Source organism: Diplotaxodon limnothrissa, linkage group LG16 (genome assembly GCF_057381915.1).
Source record: "Diplotaxodon limnothrissa isolate DT_005_m linkage group LG16, D_limnothrissa_male_GT1.1, whole genome shotgun sequence".
Classification (NCBI taxonomy): Eukaryota; Metazoa; Chordata; class Actinopteri; order Cichliformes; family Cichlidae; genus Diplotaxodon; species Diplotaxodon limnothrissa.
In genome coordinates this window covers 23,981,819-23,999,178 of record NC_140611.1, presented here as the reverse complement: position 1 = coordinate 23,999,178, position 17,360 = coordinate 23,981,819, and the positions used below count along the sequence as shown (strand labels likewise).

General features: G+C 41.2%; 3 protein-coding genes across 4 annotated transcripts; 2 read left to right on the top strand and 1 right to left on the bottom strand.

Annotated features, from left to right (window-relative positions):
• The first annotated feature begins 428 nt into the window (after positions 1-428).
• bbs5 (Bardet-Biedl syndrome 5) lies at positions 429-6,726 on the top strand. Its single transcript, XM_085375121.1, has 12 exons — positions 429-553; positions 755-837; positions 1,086-1,151; positions 3,596-3,645; positions 3,956-4,083; positions 4,170-4,305; positions 4,699-4,794; positions 5,712-5,774; positions 5,888-6,022; positions 6,185-6,268; positions 6,504-6,527; positions 6,625-6,726. The coding sequence occupies exons 1-12, from the start codon at positions 492-494 to the stop codon at positions 6,724-6,726; spliced, it is 1,029 nt and encodes a 342-aa protein (XP_085231247.1). The 5' UTR covers positions 429-491.
• Positions 6,727-7,510: 784 nt separating this feature from the next.
• On the top strand, positions 7,511-10,978 carry klhl41a (kelch-like family member 41a). 2 transcript variants are annotated; one of them, XM_085375120.1, is made up of 7 exons: positions 7,511-7,766; positions 7,854-8,656; positions 8,732-8,889; positions 8,973-9,080; positions 9,181-9,366; positions 10,470-10,616; positions 10,745-10,978. In XM_085375120.1, the coding sequence occupies exons 1-7, from the start codon at positions 7,571-7,573 to the stop codon at positions 10,854-10,856; spliced, it is 1,710 nt and encodes a 569-aa protein (XP_085231246.1). In that variant the 5' UTR covers positions 7,511-7,570; the 3' UTR covers positions 10,857-10,978. The 2 variants fall into 2 exon arrangements, with proteins under 2 accessions (XP_085231246.1, XP_085231245.1); XM_085375119.1 differs by having other exon boundaries at positions 7,511-8,656.
• Positions 10,979-12,791: 1,813 nt separating this feature from the next.
• fastkd1 (FAST kinase domains 1) lies at positions 12,792-17,147 on the bottom strand. Its single transcript, XM_085374647.1, has 15 exons — positions 17,101-17,147; positions 16,571-16,999; positions 16,425-16,493; positions 16,221-16,346; positions 15,733-16,131; positions 15,534-15,644; positions 15,254-15,385; positions 14,687-15,173; positions 14,490-14,604; positions 14,286-14,414; positions 14,057-14,188; positions 13,838-13,951; positions 13,194-13,338; positions 12,995-13,109; positions 12,792-12,875 (listed from the first exon to the last, which is right to left on the bottom strand). Exons 2-15 carry the CDS (start codon positions 16,906-16,908, stop codon positions 12,792-12,794), a joined length of 2,496 nt encoding a protein of 831 aa, XP_085230773.1. The 5' UTR covers positions 16,909-16,999; positions 17,101-17,147.
• Positions 17,148-17,360: the final 213 nt, after the last annotated feature.

Genomic DNA, 17,360 nt, shown 5'->3' with positions numbered 1-17,360 from the left:
ACACACACGCAAATAGTATAGGTTTTCAAAAGTTTTCACAAAAATATTATCCCAATTTAAAATGTAAGCAACTCAACATTATAATTACATTATAATTTCAATATAAAGCTTTGTTGTTTTCCCCTGGTGTTGGTTGTTGTTTGTTTTGTTTTGTTTTGTTTTAATTAGCACCGTCCTCCTTATCATACCTGCTTATAATAAAGCCCTGATTAGTAATCCAGCTAGGCTTAAATTTGAAGCATTTGGCACTATGGTTGAAATAAAACAAATATGGAGAAGAATTGGGGCCATTTTTGTCTGAAAATGGTTAGGGATCAAGTATTCGCCTTAAGCACGGATACACATTTTTGACCTTTCGGCTTGCCGTCTGTTGCCGTGGTGATTATGACGCTGGGATGGCTTTTTGAGATTAGCCTCTTTAGCTGGAATATCGACTGCAGAAGTACATCAAGCTTTACCGCAACGAGCTGTGGGGGTGATAACCTGCAGCCATGGCGTCTGTTTTAGATGCTCTGTGGGAAGACCGAGATGTTAGGTTTGACATCACTGTACAGTAAGTTAATTTGTCACCGCCCGTAGAGGCTAACTGGTTAATGGAGCTTAGCTAAGCTAATTGCCTAGCGTCATTATTTACACCGACACTGTGATGCGAGGTTTTCCTGATAAATATATTAAGTTTAAAGTGTTTTCGTTTTTGCGGTGGCTTTATATCGCACGCACTGAGTGCCAATATTGTAATCCATGCTGTTCATAGGCAGATGAAAACACGTCCTGGAGAGGTGCTCATAGACTGCCTGGACTCAATTGAAGATACGAAAGGAAACAACGGAGACCGAGGTGCTTTTGCTACCTTAGAGACTGCAAATATCTAGACCAGATTTTTTATAGTTTAATTTTTTTCTTTCTTTTCATTTTGAGTTTTTGACCTCAATTCCATTTCAGTGAGTTGTCCAGCGAGGGTTTACTCGTTACATTTGAGTTTTTTATTGCTTAACATTTTTAGTTTTCAGTCTAACGATGATAACCTTGATGCTGAGAGCTACTAACAAAAATAATAACGGATCATGGTGTTCACTTTTTTCCAGGACGGCTCTTGGTGACAAATTTGAGAATCATTTGGCACTCGTTGGCTCTGCCAAGAGTCAATTTGTGTAAGTACACCTGGATGCCTCCATTATTTGACTTTGTGTTGTATGCATTTTTTTTTTAATCTATTTGAATTGTTTAGTTAAAAGTTTAGAAAGGATGAAGGGAGGGTCGCTATGAAGAGGATATAGAGTAGAAACACAGTTGGTCCAGATGACATACAGTGGGATGCAAAAGTTTGGGCAACCTTGTTAATAGTCATTATTTTCCTGCATAAATCGTTGGTTGTTACAATAAAAAATGTCAGTTAAATATATCATATAGGAGACACACACAGTGATATTTGAGAAGTGAAATTAAGTTTATTGGATTTACAGGAAGTGTGCAATAATTATTTAAACAAAATCAGGCAGGGGCATAAATTTGGGCACTGTTGGTAAATGGCCTGTATTTGTATAGCGCTTTTCTAGTCCCTAAGGACCCCACACAATCAGTCATCCACACACACTAGTGATGGCAAGCTACATTGTAGCCACAGCCACCCTGGGGCACACTGACAGAGGCGAGGCTGCCGGACACTGGCACCACCGGGCCTTCTGACCACCACCAGTAGGCAACGGGTGAAGTGTCTTGCCCAAGGACACAACGACCAAGACTGTCCAAGCCGGGGCTTGAACCAGCAACCTTCCGATTACAAGGCGAACTCCCAACTCTTGAGCCACGATCGCCCCGCCCTGTTGTCATTTTATTGATTCCAAAACCTTTATAACTAATTATTGGAACTAAAATCGGCTTGGTAAGCTCAGTGACCCCTGACCTACATACACAGGTGAATCCAATAATGAGAAAGAGTATTTAAGGGGGTCAATTGTAAGTTTCCCTGCTCTTTTAATTTTCTCTGAAGAGTAGCAACATGGGGGTTTCAAAACAACTCTCAAATGACCTGAAGACAAAGATTGTTCACCATCATGGTTTAGGGGAAGGATACAGAAAGCTGTCTCAGAGATGTAAGCTGTCTGTTTCCACAGTTAGGAACATATTGAGAAAATGGAAGACCACAGGCTCAGTTCAAGTTAAGGCTCGAAGTGGCAGACCAAGAAAAATCTCGGAAAGACAGAAGCGACGAATGGTGAGAACAGTCAGAGTCAACCCACAGACCAGCACCAAAGACCTACACCTACAACATCCTCTTGCAGCAGATGGAGTCACTGTGCATCGTTCAACCATTCGGCGCATTTTACACAGAGAGTGATGCAGAGGAAGCCTTTTCTCCGCCCACAGCACAAACTGAGCCGCTTGAGGTATGCTAAAGCACATTTGGACAAGCCAGCTTTATTCTGGAATAAGGTGCTGTGGACTGATGAAGCGAAAATTGAGTTATTTGGGCATAACAAGGGGCTGGGAATCTTGTTAAAGTTGGATTCCTCTCAGTATCAGCAGATTCTGGAGACCAATGTCCAGGAATCAGTGACAAAGCTGAAGCTGCGCCGGATCTTTCAGCAAGACAACGACCCGAAACACTGCTCAAAATCCTACGGGAAGCGTTTAGAGGCTGTAATTTCTGCAAAAGGCGGATCTACTAAATATTGATTTCATTTCTTTTTTTGTGGCGCCCAAATTTATGCACCTGCCTGATTTTGTTTAAACGATTATTGCACACTTTCTGTAAATCCAATAAACTTAGTTTCACTTCTCAAATATCACTGTGTGTGTCTCCTATATGATATATTTAACTGGCATTTTTTATCGTAACAACCAACGATTTATACAGGAAAATAATGACTATTAACAAGGTTGCCCAAACTTTTGCATCTCACTGTACCTGTGGAGGTATGGAGATGTCTCGTAGAGAGGGGAGTGAACTTTTTCACCAGATTTAAAACAATCATGGCAGATGGAGAAGAAGTGTACTGATAGAGATTTTTAAGAAAAAGGGTGACGTGCAGAGCTGTTATAACTACAGAAAGATAAAGTTTAGGATCCATACTATGAAGCTATGGGAAAGAGCTGTTGAAGCGGTTACAATCAGTGACCTGCAGTATGGCTTCATGCTCAGAAAGAACAATAGTGATGTGATGTTAGCTTTGAGAGTGTTGATGGAGAAGGTCAATATAAGTTGTTCTTTGTTGTTTTGGATCAAGAGAAAATATATGATAGGTTGGCCAGAGAAGAACTGTGCTACTGCTTATAGGAAGTCAGGATTGACAAAGTACGAGGACAGTGAGACAGTGGTGAGTTGTACGTTACGAGTCAGAGATTGTATATGTGTGGGAATGAAAAAGGTGACAGGTTTAACAGTGAAGCAGCAGTAGTGAACGTGGATAAGTTTAACTACCTGGGGTCAACCATCCATAGTGATGTACGTTCCACAGGAGAGGAGAAGAAGAGAGTGCAGAAGAGTGAAAGGGAAGGTTTGCAAGATGTCAGTGAGACCTGATATGATTTATGGTTTAGAGACACAGGCAGTGACAAACAGACAGGGGGCTGAAGTTTTTCTTTTTTGTTTCAGCTGTAGGTTACAACACCATCATTAACATCACAACAAGGACAGCCAACTCAGTAAGTAAACTCGTTTTACCTGTGCATTTTGTTTCTGTTTTTAAACTATTTGTTCAGAATGTTTTTACACTTCCTCACATCAAAAATATTTAATTTCATTAACACTTCTTAACTGATGCACCTTAAGTGTGCCAACAGGTTTTTTTTTTATCCATTATTCACATAAAGTGGACAAATGTCAAACCTGTAGGACAAATTACGGCAGCATTGTTTTTTTGTTGTTGTTGTTTTTTGGTTTTTTTTTTTGACGTGCTAAGAATTAAAGTGTATAAAAGTGTTGGTAATTTAGGAAGTAATTACTCTCTTCCAGAAATTAAGAGGTCAAACTGAAGCTCTCTACATCTTGACCAAGTCCAACAACACGAGATTTGAGTTTATTTTTACAAATGTGGTTCCAGGAAGTCCGAGGCTTTTCACCTCTGTCATCGCTGTCCACAGGTAAAACAGCACTGAGGGAGTTTTTAAATTATCTATCAAACATACATCTTTCTCATTGTTTTAAAATGTGACTTGTGTTGTTACAGAGCCTATGAGACTTCCAAAATGTACCGGGACCTGAAACTGCGAGCTGCACTGATTCAAAATAAGCAGCTTAGACTCCTGCCCCGCGAGCAAGTGTATGATAAAATTAATGGAGTCTGGAATTTATCCAGCGATCAGGTACTAGTGTGACTTTTAAAATATTTGTTTAGTGTTTCTCAGATAATATGCATGCACAGACTAAAATTGAACAAGTTACCACACTGTTTTAAAGAAGTATTTACAGGCGATTGAGATGTTTTTGTGAAGAGCTGTTTGATTGATTTTATTTAATTCCAATACATATCCCAAACCAATAAATATCACAGACAAACACATGTAAGCATATTAAGACGCGCATGATAGTGTGCGTGCAGTAAGTACCAGAAACGCAAAGATCAACTTATTTCCATTGTTTGTTTGTTTTAAGCGGTTCACATTTAAATTATGACAGTTAAAAAAATGTGAAAACATATTATAGAAAATAATCTCTAAATATGTGAAAGTGAGTTTCCTTTGATGACGCTGTTTTAGGGTAACCTTGGAACCTTTTTCATTACCAATGTTCGGATTGTGTGGCACGCAAACATGAATGAGAGCTTCAACGTCAGCATTCCTTACCTCCAGATTGTAAGTACAGTCAAGGTCCTTCTAGAAGCAATTGTTACCACTTGGCAAACATCTTGGCAAAAACTACAGTGTAGGCAATTGTTTCTGCAGTTAATTTAAAGTATCTTTCTAAATAAATAGGAGAAGAACTGTTTGATTATCATGTCAGTGATCACTGAGATACAATAAATACAGAATCGCAACTGAAATCTGATTAAATCTGCTTTAAAAGTTTGACGCTCTGATTGTTAGATTTCTGTTACACACATTACACAACATTATAGTTTAATTCCTAGTTCAACCCAGTTTGCCTACATCTTATCAGAGCATATCATGTGAATGGACACAGTCAGCCAGGAACAAATAATAAGTACACTTATCTGTATCTTTACCTTCGTTAGGCGTGGATATGATTGCCACCACATGGTTAAAATTGTCCTGAACACGATTGGCTCACATATTTCCCAAACAGAACTATATGTTTTTTATTCAGGGAAATGTTTCTCTCATAAAATGTTTCTAGTAAAGCTCGAACAATCAGTCATTGTCTGTAAATGCATTTTATGTGTTTACGATTATAAAACACACTCAGTAGCCACTTTGTTAGGTACATCTCATCAAGTGTAGTCCATAAGAGCACATTTGGGTTGTGGTGGAACTGGAGATTCTCATCACGGACATGCCGCTGACAAATTTGCTGCAACTGTGTGATGATGTTGTGTCAATATAAACCAAAATCTGTGAGCAATGTTTCCAGCATCTTATTGAATCTATGCTACAAAGAATTAAAGCAGTTTCCACCGGTACTTGCAAGATATACCTAATAAAGTGGTCTGCCACATAAATCAGAAGTCTTATTATTTGTTTCTCTTATGAAGTAATGTGTCCTGTTCAATGCAGATCAGGATGGTGTATAACATATTTTATTTCCTCTCAAGTGGTCTATCAGAATAAGAGACTCAAAGTTTGGCCTGGCGCTGGTGATAGAGAGCTCACGCCAGGTAACTTCTATGCAATGTCATTTACAGTCTTCTGATATAATTCTATTATTGGGACTTTCTTCTTTAGTTTTTGGTCTTCTAATATACCAAAATATCCACTTTGTGATTTTTAGAGTGGTGGGTACGTGCTTGGGTTTAAGATTGACCCAGTGGAAAAACTCCAAGATGCACTCAAAGAAATCAACTCCTTGCATAAAGTGTACTCTGCTAACCCCATCTTTGGAGTGGATTATGAAATGGAAGAAAAGGTAGGCATACATACACAATATAAGAATCACAAACTCAAAAATAGCCTGCAAGTCTATTTTTGAGTTCACAGCTGTTAAGGAGATATTTTAATGTAGCTGGCTTTCCCGGCTCTTCAGCTGATCGTGTTGTCATAGCACTGTTTGTCCTAACAACGATTTCAGCCGCAGCCTTTGGAAGAGCTCACAGTGGAACAGCCTCCCGATGACGTGGAAATCGAGCCCGATGAGCAGACCGATGCATTTACTGTGAGTGTGCCTGCTGGCAACCCTTACACTCATCACTCGTCTGGGAATCAAAGGTTTAGCTTTCACACTCTCAGAATAGCTATTAGCTAATATCCTCCAGCATAATGAACAAACATGAATTTATGTTGCCTGGCGCTCGTGTCTGGGAGTCATCAACTATTTACTACAAGCAGAATGCTTTATTTTAATTTACATTAGCTTTTTTAACTACATGTGTTCATGTGTTTGGTTGCAGGCCTACTTTGCAGATGGCAATAAGGTAAAATTTCAATATATATATAATAATACAATCATCACAGCTTGCTATAAAACTTAAAAAGTGCTATAAACCTGATTTCTGTTTTGTTTTCCCAAAGCAACAAGACCGTGAGCCAGTTTTCTCTGAGGAGCTCGGTCTCGCCATTGAAAAGCTAAAGGACGGCTTCACTCTTCAAGGGCTGTGGGAAGTAATGAGCTGAGATAACATCAAACACATGTACATATTTTATGTAGTTGTTCTGCTTGTATAGACAATATTGCTTATAGCTCTGGTTAAAAGATGTACAGTTTTGCTGAGTGCAGTTTCCTAAAAAAGAAAAGTAAATTGTGACATTTACTATATAAAACATTTTCTTGTAGTGAACTTGAATGTAATATAAATAAAGATATTCAAACAGATGGTGGAAAGTAAATTTTTTGATGTCTTTATATCTTTGTAACTACTGTGTGTGTAAGGGACACAATGGTCTGAGAACAGGCCTTGAGCTCTTGTGGCTGCAGCTGTTCGCTGACCCCCGGCTGCTTGTTTGGTAACTCCTGTGGAAATGCCTCACACACCGACACAGGCTTGCACACTGTAGCGTAGAAGTCATTACTATCACTGAATTCTGACTCACTCCACATGTAGACGTCCCTGCTCACAGCTGTGGTATAGATGCCAGCTGTTTGTGTAAACCTGCAGAGCACTGGATTGCACTGTGGTGCCACTTTGTTTAAAAGGTGTTTTGTGTGGATGATTTTTTTTTTTTTAAATTTAGTCAAAAGTGAATAAAATAAGGAGATGATGTGTTTTTCTGTTTGGTACAACAATGTTGTTACTAATCTTTCGGGGTGACGAGGCACATCAGTTGCTTTTACTCCATGACAGCTGTGTGAGCGCACTGCTTTGGCCAACCTGAATTCTTCATGGATGGGGTGTTTGGCTATATTTAGAGGGGCACAGTTATATTGAACTGGCTTCAGACCTGCCTGTCTATAGTTCTGTCTTCACCAGCAAGGACGGTCAGTTTTCCCTTACTTCAATCTACTTCCTGTCCCACAAGAATGGATCCCCAAGGTTTGAGGGAAGATCTTCGTCTGTTTCAGAGCACTTTGCTCCAGGATGGGCTCAAGGAGCTTCTCAATGAGAATAAATTGATTGACTGTATCCTAAAGGTCGGAGACAGAAGCATCCCCTGCCATCGGCTCATTATGGCAGCATGCAGTCCTTATTTCCGGGAGCTCTACTTTTCAGAGGACGGTAAGGAATCAAGCCAAAAAGAGGTTGTTCTTGAGAACCTTGACCCCAATATTATGGAGGTGATTGTGAATTACATGTACTCAGCAGAGATTGACATCAACGATGACAACGTGCAGGATATTCTGACTGCTGCCAATCGCTTCCAGATTCCCTCAGTGTTCACAGTTTGTGTGAATTATCTCCAGAAAAGGCTGAACAAGAAAAGCTGCCTTGCCATCTACAGACTGGGACTGATGCTGAATTGTGCCAGATTGGCAATGGCGGCTCGAGATTACGTCGCAGATCACTTTGAAACCATAGCCAAGGATGATGATTTCTTGGGGCTTGCTCCACCTGAACTCTTTGCCATTATCGGAGCAGATGCGCTCAATGTGGAAAAGGAAGAAGCGGTGTTCGAGTGTCTCATGAGGTGGATCAGAAAGGACAAGGACAAGCGTGTGAAGTCTTTGGTGGAGGCCTTTGACTTCATCCGTTTCCGACTGCTGCCGGAGAAGTACTTCAAGGAGAAAGTGGAGAAAGATGACCTCGTCAAGGCTGATCCTGAGGTCCAGAAAAAAATCAAAATCATCAAGGAAGCCTTTGCGGGGAAGCTACCTGAGAAGAAAAAGGGGCAAGATGCAGAGGAAGGAGAGGAGGGGAAGCTGCCCGGTTACCTGAATGATAACCGCAGATATGGCATGTATGGCAGAGATGTGGTTCTGATGATTAACGACACAGCTGCGGTGGCCTACGATGTCCAGGAAAATGAATGTTTTCTGGCAGCAATGGCTGAGCAAATCCCCAAAAACCACGTCAGTCTGACAACAAAGAAGAACAACCTGTATGTGCTGGGAGGACTGTTTGTGGATGAGGACGAGAAAGAGAATACCCTGCAGTGTTACTTCTACCAGGTAGAAAGTGCTCCTTTAATTCATATTAAAGCAACAATTTGAATCTCTTTCTTAATCTGAAATCATTGTTTGCAGTTGGACAGTCTTGCTGCTGAATGGATCGCTCTGCCACCCATGGCCTCCCCCAGGTGTCTCTTTGCTATGGGTGAATTTGAGAATCTCATCTTTGCTGTAGCAGGAAAAGACTTACAGACCAACGAGTCTCACGACACCGTTATGTGCTATGACACCGAGTAAGTTCAGCACATTTTACTAAAGCCTTGCTTCACGGTTCTGCATTGAACATTTCCTATTCCCTTATTATCTGCGTCAACAGAAAAATGAAATGGACAGAAACAAAAAAGTTGCCCTTAAAAATCCACGGCCACTGTGTGGTCTCTGAGAACGGGCTGGTATACTGCATTGGAGGAAAAACCGATGAGAAGTAAGGCTGCAAATACCCCAAATATTTACACGTTAAGTCAAACCACGATTTTCACATGTTATTAACTCTTCCCTGGAATCGTTTCTGTCTGTTAATAAAGTAAAGCAATCAATAAGATGTTTGCATACAACCACAAGAAGTCAGAGTGGAAAGAGGTCGCTGCCATGAAGACACCCAGATCCATGTTTGGCGCTGTTATCCACAAAGGAAGGATCATTGTTGCTGGAGGTGTCAATGAAGAAGGCCTGACAGCTGTGTGTGAAGCCTACGACTTTGGGACCAACAAGTAGGTGCTGCTAATATAAACCATACAAGTTCCCTTTTTTAAACCAGATTTAGATTTTCTGATTTGTAGAAGATATAGATACTGTTAAAAACATAAAAATAGATTCACTAAAAACTGTTTTCACACTACCATTAAAAGGTTTTACACAACCCCCCATTTTTTTCTGTTTTTAAATCAAACATGAGCAGCCAATGTCCAGGAGACAATATTAAACAGTACAAAGGTGAGCGGTAATCCAACTGGAGTAATCTAACTGGAGTAAATAATGATTATTGACAAACTAAAGATTCAGGGCAAAGTCAAAAACTGAAAAGCCCTTCATTTTCATGGAGAAATGGGGCCTGTCATTAAATTAAATTCAGTTGTATTTATATAGTGCTAATTCACAACAACCGTCCCTTCGAGGTGTCTCTCATAGATTAAGAAAATGATGAAGTTACAATAAAGTAATTTAAGCCTTGTTCACACAACAGAGGCAATGCTGGAGAAACCTGTGTTACTACACCCTCTGATGCCCTGTAAAGGCATTACCTCTGCAGGAAGTAGAACTTTATTTTGATATTAGAATGATTAGAAACATTAGACTGCAAGATAATAACCCCTAAACATTAAAAGAACTGCATGGTTGACTAAAAATGATGGACAACCAGCACTATCTCTGAAAATAACCCCCCTTGGAAGTGTTCTTTTATGAACTGGACAGAAAGATGAAAGGATTTGGTTTCCCTGGGACAAACTGCAGTAGGGTCTTTAATGCTCTTGGCAGATTGTTGTGGAGCTTACCCCAGCTGTCACTCGTTGAGAGGTGGGTGCACCCTGGATAAGTCACCTATTTATCACAGGGCTAATACAGAGAGACAAACTTTTCAGAATACATCTACAACCAATTTAGAATCACCAACTAACCTAACATGCATGTTTCTGGGCTGTGTGAGGAAGCAAGGACTTTGCAGACATGACACGAGTGGTATCTGAAAAAAGCGTTTTGATGAGAGAAAAGGCATTCTGTAAGGCCTACAAAGCTCATTTTTAAATAGATCTTTCAGGAAATTAAAAGCACACAGGAATTGCTTCATGTTACATTTATGTGCATCTTCTTGCAGGTGGACACCATTTACAGATTTTCCACAGGATAGGAGCTCAATCAACCTGGTGAGCTGTGGCGGACTGCTGTATGCTGTAGGAGGCTTTGCTATGGTGGAGAATGAGAACAAAGAGTGTACACCCTCTGAAGTCATTGACATCTGGCAGTATGTTTTTTATTTTACTTTTGCATTATGTATTACAGTTTTCTACATGATATTTATTTTATTTCGGGGGGATAAAATATTTTAATTCATTTATACTTATTTTGACTCTTTTTTTTTTTTTTTAATAGATATGAAGATGACAAGAAACAGTGGACTGGCATGATCAAAGAGATGCGTTATGCAGCCGGAGCCTCGTGTGTCTCTATGCGCCTGAATGCAGCCAGAATGCCCAAACTGTAACAACACATCATGCATGTTCACTGTTACTGATGCAGGATAGAGAATACTCTGTACATGTTTTTATTCAGCAGGTTATTTTTCTCATTTTCACACATGCCTGCCCTTCTTTAATAAAATGTACCATCATGTTATAAAGTTTTAATGACCGAGTGCTACTTTAGGCTGCCAGCATGTGATTAGAGTCCACACAGAAAAATGGTTTCATTACTCTACGCGTACCTGATTTCAGTTCTCATACATAGTGTCCATGTTGAAAGAAATCTCCGTCCCGGGTTTCTCCGTGGATCGGGTTTCCTCCAAGGCGTGAGCACCGATAAGCAGAGTTTTGTCCTTTCCTTATAAGATTCCTAATTATTCAAAGTAACGCTCAGGTATGCCGTTCAGCTGGGTTAGTTACGACGTCGGGAGCAGTTAGGAGAACAAAATGATACAGAGACTGTTCAGGTTGCTCTCCCACAATCAACTCAAAGGTTTATTCAGTATACAACAGTTTATATAGAGGAAAAAAAGGTTCGTGTGTCAGCAGGTTCTCAGTTCAAACCGGTACAGACCAAATAAGGAAACGTCTTCCTGCCTTCTGAGCAAAGAAGTATCCTTTGTGTAGTTTATCAGTTCAGCTACAATTTATGATCATCCCAGCAAAATACACTCCTAGACATAGAATACAGAGTTCTTTCATTAGTGAATTCTGAAACAAACCACCTGGCCTTTAACAAGCTCTTTTCTAAAGGATAAGGAAGGGAGGATGGGAGTAAGGAAGTGGTCTCGTCTCTGTGGTATTTTCGACCTTGGGGTACCAGCCTGTGAGTCTTACACATTAATTCTTGGGTCACAGAGAAAGAGAAAAACAACTAGTAAATGGGCCTTATTGAGTAACAGTTTTCCTGTATAATATCACTATAAAACAATATCCTGTAAATGCTACCATGGTATCAAAATATCACAACACATGTGTACCTCCAAACCTTCTCTAGCAGAGCTTCTACTTTTAGAAGTCTTGCACAAAATCCTTTCTCTAGATTTCTATTTTGGGTAAAAGGAAGAAGCAGCAAGGGGCAAAATCTGGTTCTGTGACACTGGAACACATTATTTGTGCATTAGTCTTTGATGTGACTCTTCCACTGAAAGCTGCTGTTTGTTGCCTCATCATCCTCAACATTTGCAGAGAGCCCATGAAAGCACATAGAGGAATAAAAAAAGGATAGCCGTGCTGAAAGTGATCTTGAAGAGTAGATCAGTGTTTAAACTTTTTTAAGTGAATCTCATTTTAATTGTGGATGATTAAATTATGTACTAGTGCATTTTACTGTGCTCATGGACCACAATCTGAGAACCCTCGCTCTATAGCACATCTGAGAATTCCCCAACACATGGTTTTCTTTTATAGTATTGAAATCAGTCACAAATATACCATGGCTCTTTGGTATTTTAGACACGGTGTTTTAAGAGGTCAACATCATGTATGCAGAAAAATAAAAGCAACTTTAAAAAAAAAAAATCTAAATACTGTTGGATGTGTGATCCCCTGATAGCAAAAACTCAGGATTCCACTCTTGTGTGGCCCTGTGCAATCTGACACGTGTCAGCATAAACATATAATGATGCATTAAAACACTAGTTCTAAGTAACAGATATGCAATGATGTTTAAAAGCTGGACAGTCATTTTTTGCAAAAGTTCACTGATCTAAATATTGAAAATATAAAGCACAAATACAATTTTTCAGATTTTATTTAGAAAAAATCTTATTAATTACAAAAGCACATAATACACAATCTCATTTAAGGTGAATGAGGTAGACTCATGTCAACTTTAGACTATAATTAAATATGTGGGGATTTTCTGTGCTGCGTGTTCAGTCACAGAAACTCCGACTTCGGTGCTGAAAGCAACATTTCAATCATGATTTTATAAATAAGGGCTTTCGGGAGGAACGCTATCTGAATATCTTCTTTTTTAGATATTCCTTCCAGGCATCCTGTGTTGAAAGCTCCATAGAGTTCCATTCAAAGTGAGGGATCTGCGAAACCGAAACATCACCAATTACTGCACAGCAGGTGTATTGTAATATTGCTAGTATTTAAACTGGATGCAGTTAGAGAACGACATTTAACATCAACCAGAGTAAAACTGTCTCACCTGAACAACACGGTATCCCAGAATTTCAAGGTGTCTCTTTCTCATCAGGGCTTCACCTTTCATGTGATGAGTGTTTTTGCAGAAGTACTTTGAATCAAGAAAGTCCACAGCGACACTGAGAAAAAGGCAAAGTGAGGATGTCAACATACTAAGTATCCTTGATCTGTGTAAATACAAGTACATATAAGGATCTCCATACCGCTGAGCTCCAGTTGGAAGCTCATCCCTGATGTTTTCCAGTGAGCTTGTGTCCCAGTGAACTTTTCCTCTGTCTGAGATCTGCAGTGTGCTTGGCTCGATGTAGGACAGCGGCTTCAAGTGTTTGTCCAGTTTGCATTCAAAGTCTGAAAAAGACAAAGTGACGTGTCGCGTTTTTAAAAATGAGACTGCGTGACAACATCATGTGCAGAGCTCCTCGAGAAAGAAGGAAATCTGGATCAGGATTTGTTTATGGTATTTTCCTGAGAAAGTAGTTATCAACTTGCGAAGTTAACCCTCCCCCATGTTCATAAGAAAGGGGTGGCACTGGCAGCATCGGACCAATCACAATTACTGGCGAGTGTACTGGCAACAGAACAACTGATTATTAACCCTTAAGTTATCTGGATATGACAAAATCCTCCTTTGTAGTAACAGACCCTGTGGTGCTGATTGAAGACTGCTTCCTACCATGTGTCATATGCATGTCGTTTCAGGACCAGAAATTTAATATAACTATATGAAAGGCTTTTAATTAGGAGTTAAACTGATAATATTTGAACTGAATCAGTCCATTCAATACATTTAAAGACTTTTACAAAAGAAAAACAGTGTAAGAAAATACGGTCACCTCATATTACTCACCTATGGTGTAAAAATATGGCGTAACAACTGCCATTTGAACACAATTAAGGCCTCCAAGAACTTCACCCAGCATTTTGTGGATCTGCTGCTGCACAGGACTCACAGAGCCATTCCCTAAAAACAAACAACTCCCATGTAACTGATATAGCATTAAGTTGCAGCAGTTTTAAACCAAGCCTACATAAAAAGAGAAAATTTGATTTCAGGGCATCCTCTTACCTTTCCTATGCAACTGCTGGCAGTAGCGCTCATGAAACCAAGGCACCTGGTACTCCGGACACTCGAGACACACGGCACGGTTGAGCTCCATGAGCCGCAGTCGTGTCCGCATGTTGAGCGCATCGGGCAGGGCTGGAGGAAGCAATATAAACACTTATATTAGTCCCATCAGATTTCACTATGGAAGCTGTGGCACAGATGCTCAAATTTAAGGAAACTGGCAGCTTACTTTCCAGTTGTGAATCCAGCTTTCCCAGAAAGTCTATGCTGAAAATTGCTCTGATCAGTTCCTCGGGAAAATGGTCAGCTACAGCCAAGGAGTATGCCAGGAGGACCAGCAGATGTGGGTCAAAGGAGCCTACAAGTACATACAGTGAGTGTAAGCCTAAAAATAAGAAAGAAAAATTATCTGCAATCACACATAATAACTTACTGAGATGAGGAGTGAAGCGCTTAATACAAGCATCATACAGATCGTCTACTTGCGGAGGGTCATAGTTAAGGACAGAAAAGGGGAGGAGTATGGCGTATGTTGCTGAGTAGTGAATCTTAAAAAAAGAGACATGAAGAATAGAGGATGTCAGTATGCAGTATTTAACATAGTGATCCAATGAATGTCTCTTGAAGCACCTTATGGATGTGTTCAACAGTCACACTGGCGATTCGGTCCATCAGAGGAGGGCTGAGATGATTTATCCTGGTTAGGAAGAAGGCCAGTTCGGAGACGTTGGTCCAGTTTATTTGGTCGATCATCCTCTGCAGCGTGATCATGGTCTCGTCCAGCAGCATTTCCTCAAACCACTCGCCCGAGACGTACTTGAGCTCATCCAGCAGTAAGTCCAGCCGGTCGGCTGTTTGCAGCCTCTCGTGCCCGCAGCGGTTCAACGTCTGCAGCAGACGCACGTACTTGCTGTGAGTGTTGTGGCGGTAGGACTGATCGTTGCGCACCCACTTGGCCACGGCAAAAGAAATGGTGTTAAGCTCGCTGAGATTACACTGCTCCACTACCGCGTCTACCCGAGAGACCACGGCCTCCTCGAGTCGCGGACAGGGCAGCATGGAGAGCACACGGGTCAGCATGGTCACTTCGTACGGGAAGACGCTGTGCTCCAAAAACCTGAGAGACAGAAGGGCGTCAGTCTGCATTTTATCCAAATAAACTGTGAAGCAGCAGTTGCGCCTTTGGCAGACACTTACTTGATCAAAATGTTTCTCAGTGTGGCGAAGAGCTCGGGGTTTTGATACTGCAATAGAAAAATGGCTTGTGTGATTCTGGCCACCTCCACTGACTTGTAGAGGTGAAGGTTTCTCTGGATTACCGATGCAATTCTGAAAAATGATTAGTTATAGTTACTGATTATCTCTACTGTCAGGCTACAAAGGCTCTGATCCAGGAACTGATTATAAGGCACACCACACACAAGGTGAAGACAACACCAGGCATACTGTAACAGGTGGTAACACATAAACAACTCACTTGTTCATTAAGCTAAGGTTCCTGCTCTGAATCTCTTCTAGTGCTTCAGCTACAGCCAGTGCCTGCTGTGCATTGAGCTCATCCGCCAACAAGAGGGCAGTGTTCTCCAACCTGTAAAGAATCAAAGTGGATATCAGGTCAGTGGGAACTGCTTTAAAGAGATTTCCCCTCATATCACGCTACTGATAATGAAACAAACCTTTCTCTGATCTCTGGAGTAGCCATAGGGGCCAGAGCAACAAACAGTTTGGTGAAGGAGAAAGGATCGATGCTCGAGTCGATCAGCTCGGTCAGCTTTTGTTTAGCAGCTAGCCTGAAGTCACAGTTGTTGAACTGCAGTGACTGATACAGCCCTAGGATGATGCTGAGATTCTCTGCATCCAGTCTGGGGATGTTACGCAGGAAGATCTCATTGCACCTCTCCAGCAGCGGTCTGTGAATGTACTTGATGTTGCGCAGAAACTGCACCATTCGTCGCGGGATGTTGTAATTCGAGGGATCCGTGGTGTGCAGCAGGTGATCGGCTCTGCTGATGAGAGCGTCCCGCAGCTGGGGAGACACCAGGGATGACACGCTGATCATCAGAGCAGTCAGGATCCTGAAACATAATAAAGCCGGGGGGAGTGACGACACAACAAGAGGTGGTTATATTCAAAACACTGATAAATCATGGGTCGCCCAACAAACCTGGCATCATCAATAGTTGGCAGCCTCTCATTCACAATGCTGGTTATGCGGCCCATTAGAGGACTGTGCTGAAGGTGCTGATCATTTAAGCAGACAGCAAATTTGGACAGAGAAGCCATTGGAAACCTGCAAAAAAGTAAATCATGACTGTGTTTTAACCATTACACAATTTTCTTTTTTTTAAATTAGCCAACATTTTCTTACCGGTCTATTCTTAGCCATGCTTCTGAAACCAGTTGCTGAATAAGAGAGTCATGTGGCTCCATATTCAGCCTATTAGAAGGAAAGCATGCATGTTAACCTTTGCAGTCATATAAACTGAATACACTGGATAATGTGTGACCATGTACCTAAGAAAAGCGTAGAGGATATCGATCAACATGAAGTCATCCATGAGATCTATTTTGTTTTCTGCCAAAACCCGAAGAGTCAGGAACTGTTGGTGACTCTTGATGAGGTCCACAGTCCGGAGCATCTCCGGTCTCTCCTTCTGAAATTGCCACAGCAACCGCACAGCATAGTTCACGTGGTCCACTGTGAGCTTAGCCTTGTTCTTGCCCACTACATCAAACACATGGTTTTCAGCAGAGCACACCTGCAGCTGCTCCAGCACCTGGTCTCTGGTCACCGCCCCTCCATGAAGGAGCCTACGGAGGCAGGAGTTCACAGATCGGAGGCGAAACATCATCGCAGGCTTGGGCTCAGCTCTTCATTGTACCTGTGTCCACTGCTCTGACCTCCTCAAAGTGAGCTGAGATCAAACCCCACACAGTTACAGTCTGGAGGGATGAAAACAACCTGCATGACATGGTCTGCGAAAACACAAAAACATTTCAAACTATGCTCAGAAACAAACACTGACTCGGGATGAGGGGCTGACCTCTTTAACCAAGAAGCTGGTGAAGAAACTGTCCGCTCGGAGGCTTTCTACTGGTAACCACTGGACTGAAGTGGAGGCTGCTGCCTCACGTGTTTAAAGAAGCAATCACCTAAACCCCCCAACAACCTCGGACTTGCCCTTACAGCTGCATTCTTGCCTAGATTTCTGTGTATAATCGAGATTCGTGCATCACATATCTTAATACAAAAAGGTAATAAAAACGGCTCAAAGTCAAATTTACCCTACATGTGTGCGCTGAA

Excerpts from the sequence above, each read along its gene's own strand:
- klhl41a (XM_085375119.1), top strand. The coding sequence starts at position 7,571 with ATGGATCCCCAAGGTTTGAGGGAAGATCTTCGTCTGTTTCAGAGCACT. Across the intron at positions 8,657-8,731 it reads TGCAGTGTTACTTCTACCAG|TTGGACAGTCTTGCTGCTGA; the intron begins GTAGAAAGTGCT and ends CATTGTTTGCAG. Across the intron at positions 10,617-10,744 it reads GAAGTCATTGACATCTGGCA|ATATGAAGATGACAAGAAAC; the intron begins GTATGTTTTTTA and ends TTTTTTTAATAG.
- bbs5 (XM_085375121.1), top strand. The coding sequence starts at position 492 with ATGGCGTCTGTTTTAGATGCTCTGTGGGAAGACCGAGATGTTAGGTTT. Across the intron at positions 5,775-5,887 it reads TGATAGAGAGCTCACGCCAG|AGTGGTGGGTACGTGCTTGG; the intron begins GTAACTTCTATG and ends TGTGATTTTTAG. Across the intron at positions 6,528-6,624 it reads ACTTTGCAGATGGCAATAAG|CAACAAGACCGTGAGCCAGT; the intron begins GTAAAATTTCAA and ends GTTTTCCCAAAG.
- fastkd1 (XM_085374647.1), bottom strand. The coding sequence starts at position 16,908 with ATGATGTTTCGCCTCCGATCTGTGAACTCCTGCCTCCGTAGGCTCCTT. Across the intron at positions 15,174-15,253 it reads CTGAGAAACATTTTGATCAA|GTTTTTGGAGCACAGCGTCT; the intron begins GTAAGTGTCTGC and ends TCTGTCTCTCAG. Across the intron at positions 12,876-12,994 it reads TGGGATACCGTGTTGTTCAG|ATCCCTCACTTTGAATGGAA; the intron begins GTGAGACAGTTT and ends TCGGTTTCGCAG.